The following is a 14,721-nucleotide window of genomic DNA, read 5'->3' on the forward strand; positions in this document are numbered from 1 at the left end:
TTCTACATTCTAACCACTCTCTGGCTAAAGAGGTTTCTCCTGAATCCCCTATTGGATTTATTTGTGACTATCTTATATGTATGGTCCCTAGTTTTGGTCTCCCCACAAGTGGAAACAAATTCTCTACATCGACCCTGTCAAACCCCTTCATAATTTTAAAGACCTCGATCAGGTCATCTCTCAGCGTGTCTTTTCTCGAGAAAAGAGCCCCAGCCTGTTCAGTCTTTCCTGGTAGTTAGCCCTCTCAGTTCTGGTATCAATCTTATAAATCTTTTTTGCACATTCTCCACTGCCTCGATATCCTTTATGTAATATGTAATATTCATTTAATATAATATTAAATTAACAATGGTTCACCAGATTGTTGTTTATCGTTGTTACAGGACAATGGTGTTGAGTGATGGTACACAGAACCAGAGGACACAGATTTAAGGGAAAAAAATGTTGTAGGGCTACGGAGAAAGGGCGGAGGAGCGGGACTAGCTGAAGTGCTCGTGCAGAGAGCTGGCACAGGCTGAATGGCCTCCTTCTGTGCTGGAACCATTCTATGATTCTATAATAACGGGCCACTGTTAGAAATTCTGACGCATGTTAGAAATTTTGCCAATTACCTTAAATCTGTGTCCTCTGGTTACCGACCCTCCTGCCAGTGGAAACAGTTTCTCCTTATTTGCTCTATCAAAATCCTTTGTAATTTGGAACACCTCAATTAAATCTCCCCTTAACCTTTACTGCTCTAAGGAGAACAATCCCAGCTTCTCCAGTCTCTCCACATAACTGAAGTCCCTCATCCCTGGTAAACATTCTAGTAAATCTCATCTGCACCCTCTCTAACGCCTGGAGATTCTTCCTAAAGTGTCCTCAGTTACTTATATAGTTTAACACATCAAAGTAAGTGACAGTTCATTCTGCAACTTAGGCATCAATAACATGTGGAATTGACAAAAGAGCTGCTAATTGTCATGATCTGGAATGCACTGCCTGAAAGGGCAGTGGAAGCAGATTCAATAATAACTTTCAAAAGGGAATTAGATAAATAATTGAAGGGGAAATGTGCAGGGCAATGGGGAAAGAGCGGGGAATGGGATTAAGTGGATAGCACTTGCAAAGAGCCGGCACAGGCTGGATGGCCTCCTTCTGTGCTGTATCGTTCTATGATTCTATGATTGGTGCGACTGGACATAACTGGCACAGCACCACCACTGGCTGGAGGAGGTAATTACAGCATGACATGTTTACATAGGCAGTCCCATTATAAATGTAGACGCATTGGGGGTAATTTTAACCTAACTCACTGGGCAGGAAACTCAGGGGATTGGGTGGGATGCCGGTTTTACACCCCACCCAATATTACTCTGCATTGAAGTCATTAAAACTGGCATTCCACCCGATCCAGTTGGTTTCCCGGCCAGTGAGTTTGGTTAAAATTACCCCCATTATCCCAACCAATCCAGGGCAGGGGGGGATATTGGTGGTAGCAGGTCAGCTGCCCATTATACGCCCCACCCAATCCTCCTGACCCGCTCCTGTCAGCTTCCCACCAGCAAAGGGGGATAAAAATTGACCCCATAAGCTCTCTAATGAAAATACTAAAACGCGACTCTGGAAGCTCTGGGGAGGGTTAGCGCAGTGCATTGCCTTTCCATTGAAGTCCAACCCAAGGAAAAGTAGGGCGAGGTGTTTACCGGGGCGGTCAATTCGATATCGCCCGTTTTACACCCAAAGCTAAAAACTAGCCCAAATTACAAACAGTAGAAGCATAGAAACATAGAAGCTAGGAGCAGGAGTAGGCCATTCGGTCCCTCGAGCCTGCTCCGCCATTCAATGAGATCATGGCTGATCATCCAAATTCAGTACCCTGTCCCTGCCTTCTCCCCATATCCCTTGATCCCTTTAGCTTTAAGAAATATATCCAACTCCTTCTTGAATATATTTAATGAACTGGCCACCACCGCCCTCTGTGGCAGAGAATTCCACAGGTTCACCACTCTCTGGGTGAAGAAATTCCTCCTCATCTCAGTCCTAAATGACTTACTCCTTATCCTTAGACTATGATACCTTGGTTCTGGACTCCCCGGCCATCGAAAACATCTTTCCTGCATCTAGTCTGTCCAGGCCTGACAGAATTTTATACGTTTCGATGAGATCCCCTCTCAATCTTCTAAACTCCAGTGAGTATAAGCCCAATCGACACAATCTCTCCTCATACGTCATTCCTGCCATCCCAGGTATCAGCCTGGTGAATCTTCGCTACACTCCTTCCATGGCAAGAACATCCCTCCTCAGATAAGGCGACCAAAACTGCACACAATACTCAAGATGTGGTCTCACCAAGGCCCTGTACAACTGCAGCAAGACATCCTTGTTCCTGTACTCGAACCCTCTTGCTACGAAGGCCAACATACCATTTGCCTTCTTAACCGCCTGCTGCACCTGCATGCTTACCTTCAGCAACTGGTGCACAAGAACACCCAGGTCTCTTTGCACTTCCCCTTCTCCCAATCTATTGCCATTCAAATAATAATCTGCCTTCCTGTTTTTGCCACCAAAGTGGATAACCTCACATTTATCCACATTATAGTGCATTTGTTTCTGCCCAATCACCCAACCTGTCCAAATCGTACTGGAGTTTCACAACATCCTCCTCACAGCATACCCTCCCACCCAGCTTTGTGTCGTCTGCAAATTTGGAGATATTACATCCAATTCCCTCGTCCAGATAATTAATATATATTGTGAACAGCTGGGGTCCTAGGACCGATCCTTGCGGTACCCCACTAGTCACTGCCTGCCACTCGGAAAATGACCCGTTTATTCCAACTCTTTGCTTTCTATCCGCCAACCAGTTCTGCATCCAAGTCAATACCTTGCCCCCCAATCCCATGTGCCTTAATTTTGCACGCTAATCTCTTATGCGGGACCTTATCGAAAGCCTTCTGAAAGTCCAAATGCACCACATCCACTGGTTCTCCCTTATCTATTTTACCAGTTACATCCACAAAAAATTCCAGTAGATTAGTCAAGCACGATTTACCTTTTGTAAATCCATGTTGACTTTGTCCGATCCTGTCACTGCTTTCCAAGTGCTCTGCTATTACATCTTTTATAATAGACTCTAGCATTTTCCCCACTACCGATATCAGGCTTACCAGTCTATAATTCCCCGCTTTTTCTCTACCACCTTTTTTGAATAGTGGGGTAACATTAGCTACCCTCCAATCCATGGGTACTGCTCTAGAGTCTATCGAGTTCTGGAAGATGATCAGCAAAGCATCTACTATTTCTCGGGCCACTTCCTTAAGTACCCTAGGATGTAGATTATCAGGCCCTGGGGATTTATCGGCCTTCAGTCCCATCAATTTCCCTAACACCATTTCCCTACAAATACTGATTTCTTTCAGTTCCACCCTTTCTTCAGACCCTATGTTCCCCAGCATCTCTGGGAGGTTATTTGTGTCCTCCTTTGTGAAGACAGAACCAAAATATGTATTTAGCTGGTCTGCCATTTCTTTGTCCCCCATTATAAATTCCCCTGAGTCTGACTGCAAGGGACCTACGCTTGACTTCACCAATCTTTTTCTCTTCACATATCTATAAAAGTTTTTACAGTCAGTTTTTATGTTCCCTGCAAGCTTACTCTCATATTCTATTTTCCCCTTCTTAATTAATCCCTTTGTCCTCCTTTGTTGAATCCTAAACTGCTCCCAATCCTCAGGATTATTGCTTTTTCTGGCCAATTTATATGTCCTCTCCTTGGATCTTATGCTATCCCTAATTTCCCTTGTTAGCCATGGTTGAGTCACCTTTTTTGTTTTATTTTTATGCCAATCGCAACTCCAGTGCCGCAATGCGGTCTGTCAGTAGCTGCAGCTGGATGCACTTCCTGCACACGTAGTTGTCAGGGACACAGGAAGTGTCCCTGCGTTCCCACATATCGCAGGAGGAGCATACCATGTGGCCGGGCTGTCCTGCCATGACTTACCCTTTTATTAATTGAAATTGAATTAAATCAATCAATCCCACTAATTACACTACAGTTAAGTTTACGAACAGTCCCCGCTACACCAGAGAGACCTTAGTAACTATAAACCACAGAGTTTAAGTTTAAAAGAGAGAAATACTCACCAACCAATCATTTTGCTTTCTGGTGATGTCACACTTCAATTATTTTTTACTTCTCTCCCTCCCTCTGAGCTCAGAGACTGCAGACTGGTATGCCTACCTGGGTCTCTGGAGCCTTTTATACTGCCGCCGCCGCTCTGCTCCGCAATTCCCGCTGACTCTCGCTCCGCACTGAGGCCTACCTGGGTCTCTGGAGCCTTTTATACTGCCGCCGCCGCTCTGCTCCGCAATTCCCGCTGACTCTCGCTCCGCACTGAGGCCTACCTGGGTCTCTGGAGCCTTTTATACTGCCGCCGCCGCTCTGCTCCGCGATTCCCGCCGACTCTCGCTCCGTACCTAGAAGCGCCACCTACTGAGAGGAAATGGCAACTACTCGACAATCATTGAGGTCAAAGGTGAACCGGTTTGACCAAGCACAGCTGCACACAGGCGAGCTTTGAACAAGCTGAGTGTTCAATCACAGCAGAGGGTCAAGACTAAACCATGACTTTGATGATCTCAGAGGAGCATCAGCTGTGGCTCAGTGGGTCACACCCTCACCTCTGAGTCCAAAGGTCATGGGTTCAAGTCCCACTCTCAGAGGCTTGAACACACTCCCACTGCTGGAGGTGCTATCTTTCAGGTGAGATGTTAAACCGCGGTCCCGTCTGCTCTCTCGGGAGGATGTAAAAGATCCCACAGCCATTATTTTGAAGACAAGCAGGGGAGTTTTCCCCTGTGTCCTGGGCCAATATTAAACCATCAATCGACATCGTTAAACAGATTATCTGGTCATTATCACATTGCTGTGTGTGGGAGCTTGCTGCGCACAAATTGGCTGCCACGTTTCCTACATTACAACAGTGACTACACTTCAAAAAATACTTCATTGGCTGCAAAACGCTTTGGGACGTCCGGTGGTTGTGAAAGGCGCTATATAAATGCAAGTCTTTCTTTGCTCAATATTTTGCCATTATGACATTCATACTTGGTAACACTGGCCCAAAGTACAGAGAGAGAGAGAGACCATTCCTCATGAAATACTAATGCTTCCCCTTTCTGTTATTACCCCAGGAGTAGGGGGGAGATATTGGCCAGGACAGGAGGAGGAACACTCCTCTTCTTTAAACACTGGCCTTCAATCTCATGGGTCCACCTGAACTACGGGATCAGGCAGATTTAATCGCATCAAATAGCTTGGCGAGCAAACGATGCCATTTAGCCATCTGACCCCAGGTAGATAATTATCCCAATAAAATAAATGCAGAATACTTTTCATTGACGGGTAACACACTTTAGTCTGTTTATTATTTCAACCTGAACATGCTCAATTCGATTAGATGGGATGCAGAGCGATCAGAATAATAATTCCTGCTTCAATTATCGAAGCAATCAGGTTTCTTCGGTTTTAAGGCAAATTATCTGTTTTAATAAACCAGAGAATGGCAAAAGAAACACGTAAAACTCAGTTATTGCACCCTACAAGTATAGATGGCTGCTATGTTTAAATACAGTAAGCCTGCCTTAGATTAATTGTGCACGGAATTGTTCAGCACGCCACGCTGATCATTATTTAGGTGTGTTTTTTTATCCCTCTCCTTTGCCAACTACCCAACAGAGCCGTTTCTTGCTCAGTGACATTGACAGAAAGGTTGCTGCCTCTGTTGCTAGGTTGACACCTGCTGGAACCATTTGTTGTGAATCCCTTTGTTGTGTTGGGGCTCATTGAGAGGAGCAATGTCCGTCTGGCGCTGGATAATGGAGCACTTGCCCATTCCAGGCATAGCAAGCCAACATGAATGGACGTCCGGATCAGATGTAACACAGCCTGGTGCGGCATAACGCGCCCGGTAAAGCCTCTCCATCAGTAAATGCCAGATGAAGGGCCAAAAGTGGGCATGGGTGGGGGTGCAAAAACAGGCGGAATCCCATTTCTCAGCCCTTGTCGGGCACGCCAGATGTTCAGTTCCAGTGAAACCAATGGGCGTGAATATCGTGTGACTCACATAACGGGCGGGCGATGCGATGCCGCCTGCTTTGCGTCTCTGGCCTTGTCCGATTTCACGGCCGACGTCTTCAAGCGGGAGTCATAGTTTGGTCTTCTTCTCGCTTTCGGCTTTGGATTGGTGCCCTGACAAGGGTGCCCTGTCAATCGGCTTGTGGGCCATTGGGCATCGTGTGTCGCGATGCTGGCCATCGCTGCACGAGGGCGATTGTCTTCCTCACACGGAGGGCGCCAAACGAGAGAGCCCGGGAGATTTATTTCAATGCAGCTTTCATTGCAATGGTAAAATCTATGAGTTCAACTTTTTAAGAGAGCGCGAGAAAAGGAAAACAAATTGCTGAAACAAGTGAGTGATGATGTCCGAGGAGCAGAAACCAGTTTCCCGATGGGCGGGTTAGGTTAAAATCAGCCCTGGAAGGTTAACTTTTCATTGCCATTCTACTGAAGCGGTGGACATGTTTAGATTCTGACACGCCGCCTCAAGAAGGGCGCCAAGAAAGCCGCGAGTAATCGGTAAGAAGCGGAGATGGTCGAGGAAGCAGAGTTACTCGATCTACATCTACAAAGTGATGACCCTGACACTGGCATCTCCTCCCAGGCCATGAGCATCACAAACTCCTTCAGGAGCGGTATGTATGCGCGCACGGTGGCTGAAACTTCCCGCCTGGCCCATTGCAACAAGCAGTGGACCATCAGCTCCTGGGAGATCAGGGGGGAACCGACCAAGTTCCACAATGCACTGAAATGAACAGAAACTGCTGGCCGTACGGGGCAGGTGAGTCAGGATTGGCGGTCGAACTCCAAACCTTCGTCAACACCTTCACTGAAGCGTACGAGAGCATGGGCTTTACACTAAACATCCGTAAGACAAAGGTCCTCTACCAACCTGCCGCCACCACACAGTACTGCCCCCTGATTATCAAAATCGATGACAAGGCCTTGGACAACGTGGACCACGTTCCATACCTCGGGAGCCTACTGTCAACAAGGGCAGACATCGATGATGAAGTCCAACACCACCTTCAGTGTGCCAGTGCAGCCTTCGGTCGCCTGAGGAAGAGAGTGTTTGAAGACCAGGACCTCAAACCCAGCACTAAGCTCATGGTCTACAGAGCAGTAGTAATACCCGTCATCCTGTATGCCTCAGAGACGTGGACCATGTACAGCAGGCACCTCAAAGCACTGGAGAGGTACCACCAACGCTGCCCCCGCAAGATCCTGCAAATCCATTGGCAGGATAGGCGCACCAACGTCAGTGTTCTTGCTCAGGCCAACATTCCCAGCATTGAAGCTTTGACCACGCTCGATCAGCTCCGATGGACGGGTCACATCGTCCACATGCCCGATACGAGACTCCCAAAACAAGCGCTCTACTCGGAGCTCTGACACGGCAAGAGAGCCCCAGGTGGGCAGAGGAAACGCTTCAAGGACACCCTCAAAGTCTCCTTGAAAAAGTGCAACATCCCCACCGACACCTGGGAATCCCTGGCCCAAGATCGTACAAAGTGGAGGAGAAGCATCCGGGAAGGCGCCAAACACCTTGAGTCTCTTCGCCGGGAGCAAGCGGAAGTCAAGCGCAAACAGCGGAAGGAGCACACGTCAACCCAAGCACGCCACCCACCCGCCCCTTCAACCACCGTCTGCCCCACCTGTGACAGAGACTGTAGGTCCCGCACTGGACTCATCAGTCACCTGCAAACTTATTTTTAATGTGGAAGCAAGTCATCCTCGGTTCCGAGGGACTGCCTAAGAAGAAACATGTCCACTGCTTCAGCAGAACACCAATGAAAAGTTAGCCCTTCAGGGGGCAATCTTAACCTCACTCGCCCGTCGGGAAACTGGCGGGATTGGGGGCAATGCTGGTTTCACACTCCGCCCAGATTTCATTCCCCATTGAAGTCATTATCGGGCGGAGTGTAAAAGTGTCGTTCCACCCGATCCCATGGGATTCCCACCCCATGGGTTAAGTTAAAATCTTTGTTTCTATTTCCGCTGCTGTCGGACTTGCTGGGGGGTCATTTTAACTCTGGGTGAGTGTGTAGAATTGGCCGCGTCGATACCGTGCAGAGAATTTTCCACATAGAGTGTTCGCTCTTCTCTTTACCTACCCCTGTCTACGATTCCAGGAAGAAGAATTCAGTATCATCCTGATTTGTTTCTGTTAACATCAGGAGAGTGTGACGGATACTCTCCACTTGCCTGGATGAGGGCAGCTCCAACAACACTCAAGAAGCTCGACACCATCCAGGACAAAGCAACTCGCTTGATCGGCACCCCATCCAGTATCAAACATTAAATCCTTCACCTAATATTCCCTTCCATTGACTTCGTTTGATATCTAATTTGAAATCACCCATATTGCACTATCACCGAAAGTTAAGATTACCCCAATGTATTTCCAACATCTTGATTTTTGCTTTAAATGTATTTATTCGAGGATTGCAGACTGCACTCCACTGTATTGTGTTGTTACTGGGGGGGCGCTGACATATGATGATATTAATCCATTCCTAATATTAATTTATCGAGCGGGTTTGTCTGGCGATCTCAGCTTTCGGCACCAGCGGTTTTATTTCGTTGCCCTTCATACGCGTACGGCGGAGAGCTTTAGCGACCCTCCTTTGCAAGCAGTCCAGAAGAAAGGGCGGAGTTTCTCAGTGAACGTGTCAGCGAAGGTGTAGAGGTGGGACATGTCGCCAGCATCGCACAGTGACACCTGCCCCGCCGCATAGTCCAGGAAAACACCCAGCTTCGTGGGCCTCACTTTCGGATGGAGGCGGGTCGGAGGTGAGGTCAGAGCTTGGTACTTCCAAAACAGCAGCTCCAGGGCCCAGAAGCCGTTCTCGGGTTTCAGCGTGATGTCCTTCTTCCGCTGGGTCGACTCCTTGGCGACCCCCACAATCCAGGCCGTGTTGTGGCCCACCTCCACCTCCCAGTAGTGTCTCCCGGCTGTGAACATCTCGGCGCCCAGGACGCAGAGGCAGGCGGTGAATCTCTCGGCATTGTCCACAACGTCCTGTCGCTCCTCCACCAGTCTCACCTCGGTCCAGTCGTCAGACAGTTCCAGGAAGGGGTTGGCCGTCTTCGGATCCAGGGTCAGGGAAGCCGGAGCTGAAACGGAGTGTGAAGAGTGCTGCAGTGTTTTATTTTATTTTACGTTTGAGCCGTGCGAGCTCACCCACAACAATAATTGGCGGCCACGAAGGGCATCAGGGCATCAAAAGCGGATAAATGGGTTGAAGTGCAGATCAGCTGAGATCAAACTGAGTGCCAAGACAGGCTGGAGGGGCTGAATAGCCGACTCCTGTTCCTTATGATCTTATGCAGCAGTTGCTACCGAGCGCCTGTAGGAGTGGCGTCAGAGAGTCATAATGGCACAGAAGGAGGCCATTTGGCCCACCGAGTCCATGCCGGCTCTCTGAAGAGCAATCCAGTCAGTCCCATTCCCCCGCTCTATCCCCGTAGTCCTGCAGGTTTATCTCCCTCAAGTGCCTATCCAGTCTCCCCTTGAAAACATCGAGTGTCTCCGCTTCCACCACTTCCATCGGCAGCAAGTTCCAGGTCCTCAACACTCGCTGCGTCAAAAAGTTTTTCCTCACATCCCCCACTGTATCTGTTGCCAAAACCTTAAATCTGTGTCCCCTAGTCCTTGTATCATCAACTAGTGGGAAAAGCCTTTCCCCGTCTAGCCTATCCAAACCCGTCATAATCTTGTACACCTCTATCAAATCAACCTCAACCTCCTTCGCTCTAATGAAAACAAATTCAGCTTCTCCAACCTGTCCTTGTAGCTAAGATCCCCCATCCCCGGAGCCATTCTGGTGAATCTCCTCTGCACCCTCTCAAGGGCCTTCACATCCTTCCTAAAGTGTGGTGACCAGAACTGGACGAAATACTGGATAAGTGCGAGGTTATCCACTTTGGTGGCAAAAACAGGAAGGCAGATTATTATCTGAATGGCAATTGATTGGGAGAAGGGGAAGTGCAACGAGACCTGGGTGTCCTTGTGCACCAGTCACTGAAGGTAAGCATGCAGGTGCAGCAGGCGGTTAAGAAGGCAAATGGCATGTTGGCCTTCGTAGTGAGAGGGTTTGAGTACAGGAACAAGGATATCTTGCTGCAGTTATACAGGGCCTTGGTGAGACCACATCTTGAGTATTGTGTGCAGTTTTGGTCACCTTATCTGAGGAAGGATGTTCTTGCCATGGAAGGAGTTCAGCAAAGATTCACCAGGCTGATACCTGGGATGGCAGGAATGACGTATGAGGAGAGATTGGGTCGATTGGGCTTGTACTCGCTGGAGTTTAGAAGAATGAGAGGGGATCTCATTGAAACTTATAAAATTCTGACAGGACTGGACAGACTAGATGCTGGAAGGATGTTCCTGATGGTCGGGGAGTCCAGAACCAGGGCTCACAGTCTAAGGATAAGGGGTAAGCCATTTAGGACAGAAATGAGGAGGAATTTCTTCACCCAGAGAGTGGTGAACCTGTGGAATTCTCTACCACAGAAGGCAGTAGAGGCCAATACATTAAATATATTCAAGAAGGAGTTGGATATATTTCTTAAGGCTAAAGGGATCAAGGGGTATGGGGAGAAAGCAGGGACCGGGCACTGAATTTGGATGATCAGCCATGATTGCATTGAATGGCGGAGCAGGCTCGAGGGGCCGAATGGCCTACTCCTGCTCCTGTCTTCTATGTTTCTATGTTTCTATGTTACTCCAGTTGGGGCCTAACCAGCACTTTATAAAGGTTCAGCATAACTTCTCTACTTTTGTACTCAATACCTCTATTTATGAAGCCCAAGATCCCATATGCTTTGCTAACCACTCTCTCAATCTGTCCTGCCACCTTCAGGGGCCGATGCACATTAACTCCCAGGTCCCTCTGTCCCTGCACACTCTTTAAAACTGTGCCATTAAGTGTATATTGCCTCTCCCTGTTCCTTCTGTCTCACACTTCTCTGTATTAAATTCCATCTGCCACTTGTCTGCCCATTCTGCCAGCCTTTCTATGTCCTGTTGCAGTCGATTGATATCATCATCACTGTTTGCAGCACCCCCAAGTTTGGTGTCATTGGCAAATTTAGAAATTCTACTCAGTATTCCAATATCCAGGTCATTCAGATATATATAAAAAAAACGTGTCATGGTGTGACAGATTCGAACGTGATGCCGAGTGATAATCAATGCCTCATTTATTAATAGTTAAGTCAAAGTATGCATCAATAAATTAGAAGACAATTATATTAATACAGAGAGGGCTCCCACACCAATATTAGAGATTATAACCATATTACCCCATTTAATCTCTGGGCAGAGGTCGCAATCAAGTTGGTGGTGTAGCCACTTCACGTTCTCTGACAGCTAGGCAAATGTTGGGTGTGCTGGATGGTCTTCGCTGATTCCGCTGCCCCGAGCTCAAACGATCCTGGGTTTTTATGACCCCCCTCGGCAGAAACCTCACTGTATATAAGGGGTTTGTTATTCACAAGACCCTTATTAATAGGTGGAGGTCCCCTGCTTTTTGTGGTATACATCAATGATTTAGACTTCAATGTAAGGGGGCATGATTGAGAAGTTTGCAGATGATACAAAAATTGGCCGTGTAGTTGATAGTGAGGAAGATAGCTGTAGACTGCAGGAGGATATCAATGGACTGGTCAGGTAGGCAGAAAAGTGGCAAATGGAATTCAATCCGGAGAAGTGTGAGGTAATGCATTTGGGGAGGGCTAACAAGGCAAGGGAATACACAATAAATGGTAGGACACTGAGAAATGTAGAGGAACAGAGGGACCTTGGAGTGCATATCCACAGATCCCTGAAGGCATACGGGATACTTTCCTTTATTAGTCGAGTCATAGAATATAAGAGCAGGGAGGTTATGCTAGAACTGTATAAAACACGAGTTAGGCCACAGCTAGAGTACTGTGCCTTAAATTTCTATGATTTTAATAACTTGTTTTCCAAAGAATACAAGATGGGCAACTTGTTTTAACATTACTCATCTCCCCACAAGACTGTTTGCAAGGTTGTTTTCAAGGTGGCTAGTTTGTTGGACCGCACTTATCTAGCTCCCTCGTCACTGTCCTGGTTTTATCGCTATCTTTAGACTATTGCTCTGTTTTGGGGCACTTGTTCCTCTTTTATCATAAAACTGCTTTGCCTCACAGTAAGGGTATCAAGGGTTAGTCACCAGTCAAAGGTTGACCATTTGAAATTCAGCAGAATAGGCCACACGAGTGCCAGGCAATGACTATCTCCAACAAGCAAGAGTCTAACCACCGCCCCTTGACATTCAATGGCATTACCATCGCTGAATCGCCCACTATCAACATCCTGGGGGTCACCATTGACCAGAAACTTAACTGGACCAGCCACGTAAATACTGTGGCTACAAGAGCAGGTCAGAGGCTAGGTATTCTGCGGCGAGTCTCACCTCCTGACTCCCCACAGCCTTTCCACCATCTACAAGGCACAAGTAAGGAGTGTAATGGAATACTCTCCACTTTCCTGGATTGGTGCAGCTCCAACAACATTGAAGAAGCTCGACACCATCCAGCCTGCTTGATCGGCACCCCATCTACCACCTTAAACATTCACTCCCTCCAACACTGGCGTACCGTGACTGCAGTGTGTACCATCTACAAGATGCACTGCAGCAACTCGCCAAGGCTTCTTCGGCAGCACCTCCCAAACCCACGACTTCTACCACCTAGAAGGACAAGGGCAGCAGGCGCATGGGAACACCACCACCTCCAAGTTCCCCTCCAAGTCACACACTATCCTGACTTGGAAGTATATTGCCATTCCTTCATCATCGCTGGGTCAAAATCCTGGAACTCCCTCCCTAACAGCACTGTGGGAGTACCTTCACCACATGGACTGCAGCGGTTCAAGGCGGCAGCTCACCACCATCCTCTCAAGGGCAATTTGGGATGGGCAATAAATGCTAGCCTTGCCAGTGATGCCTACATCCCATGAATAAAATAAACACACTCCACAAAAGACACAACACAGCCTGCAGAGCATGATGGTTAGTAGCATTCAGAATATATGACAATTTACCCCTAGGATATACTTGCCATAGAGGGAGTGCAATGAAGGTTCACCAGATTGGTTCCTGGGATGGGGGGATTGTCCTATGAGGAGAGATTGAGTAGACTAGGCCTATATTCTCTAGAGTTTAGAAGAATGAGAGGTGATCTCATTGAAACATACAAAATTCTTACAGGGTTTGACAGTGCAGATCCATGGAGGATGTTTCCCCTGGCTGGGGAGCCTAGAATCAGGGGTCACAGTCTCAGAATAAGGGGCCGGCCAGTTAGGACTGAGATGAGGAATTTCTTCACTCAGAGGGTGGTGAATCTTTGGAATTCTCTACCCCAGAGGGCTGTGAATGCAGAGTCGTTGAGTATATTCAAGGCCAAGATCGATGGATTTTTGGACTCTAGGAGAACCAAGGGATATGGGGATCGGGCGGGAAAGTGGAGTTGAGGTAGAAGATCAGCCATGATCTTATTGAATGGCAGAGCAGGCTCGAAGGGCCGAATTGCCGACTCCTGCTACTATTTCTTATGTTCTTATGTTCCAATATTCTTACAATGGAGCCCAACTAATGAATCACATCGTTCCCGCACGTTGAACAGAAAAGCTGCATTGAACCGGTAAAATACCACCTGCCATTCAACATGATTAACCAGACTTCACCATGTTAACAGCCGCCATGTGCATTTCTGTTCAAAATTTATTTTGACTTCAATGGAAATAAAAATCAGGGGAGATGTGAAACGGGCTGGCGATTCGCCATTGCCTGTCTTACACTATCGCACAAAGTCAAAGTTACCCCCAGACTGAGTATCCAATACCGTCACAAAATAATAAACGCTAATCACTTGAACCGTTGTATTAATTGAAACTGGAGGACACATGCATGCCTGAAGAAAATGAGTTTTATTCAAGCGGTTTGTTGTGATTGGCACATTGTTTCTGTGCAGGACTGGGGGGCAATTTTAACTTGACCCGCCCATCGGTGAGCTGACGGGGATTGGGTGCAGCGCTGGTTTAACAGTGAAGTCAGTGGAGTGTAATATTGGGTGGGGCGTAAAACTGGCGTTCCCCCCTCCCCCCAGATCCCGTGGGATTCCCGTCCAGCTGGGTAGCTTAAAATGACACTGGAGGTGATTTTAGCCCTTCTCGTTCAGCAGAAACCGGGCGGGCGGGCAGTTAAGATCGCCCAGGCTCTTACCTGTCCGAAAGCTGCCATGATCCCAACATCCCGCAATTTTAACCTGCTCTCCTGAGCAGGCAGCAAGGACAGGCGCCCGGAGTCAACAGGGTCCTTCTTTAACCTGTTGCGGCCCCGGTGACATCATTGAGGCCCGACTGTAATTTTAACTCGGGCCTGAGCGGGGAATCCACCTGGAGTTAATGTTTCCAAATGAAGAGTACCAGAAGGGTACTTTCCACCATTGTTGTACCGTTATGCCAATTTGAAAGCCGGCTTTACCTGGATTGATGGCTCCCAGCATCCGTTTCCACACTGTGTACTGCAGGGGCCCATTGAAATCACCCAGAGTCAGGTCGGCAGCGACTTTAGTGGGCTGCTTGAACG

The 14,721-nt window shown here is 47.8% G+C and overlaps 1 protein-coding gene across 1 annotated transcript; it reads right to left on the bottom strand.

Moving 5' to 3' along the window:
* Positions 1-8,564: 8,564 nt before the first annotated feature.
* On the bottom strand, positions 8,565-14,721 carry LOC147095725 (E3 ubiquitin-protein ligase TRIM39-like). The gene is made up of 2 exons (XM_085974775.1): positions 14,617-14,721; positions 8,565-9,217 (listed from the first exon to the last, which is right to left on the bottom strand). The coding sequence occupies exons 1-2, from the start codon at positions 14,636-14,638 to the stop codon at positions 8,691-8,693; spliced, it is 549 nt and encodes a 182-aa protein (XP_085830901.1). The 5' UTR covers positions 14,639-14,721; the 3' UTR covers positions 8,565-8,690.

This window comes from Somniosus microcephalus, unplaced genomic scaffold (assembly GCF_052327205.1).
Source record: "Somniosus microcephalus isolate GS21.2 unplaced genomic scaffold, FLI_Smic_1.0 unresolved_chr1, whole genome shotgun sequence".
Lineage (NCBI taxonomy): Eukaryota > Metazoa > Chordata > Chondrichthyes > Squaliformes > Somniosidae > Somniosus > Somniosus microcephalus.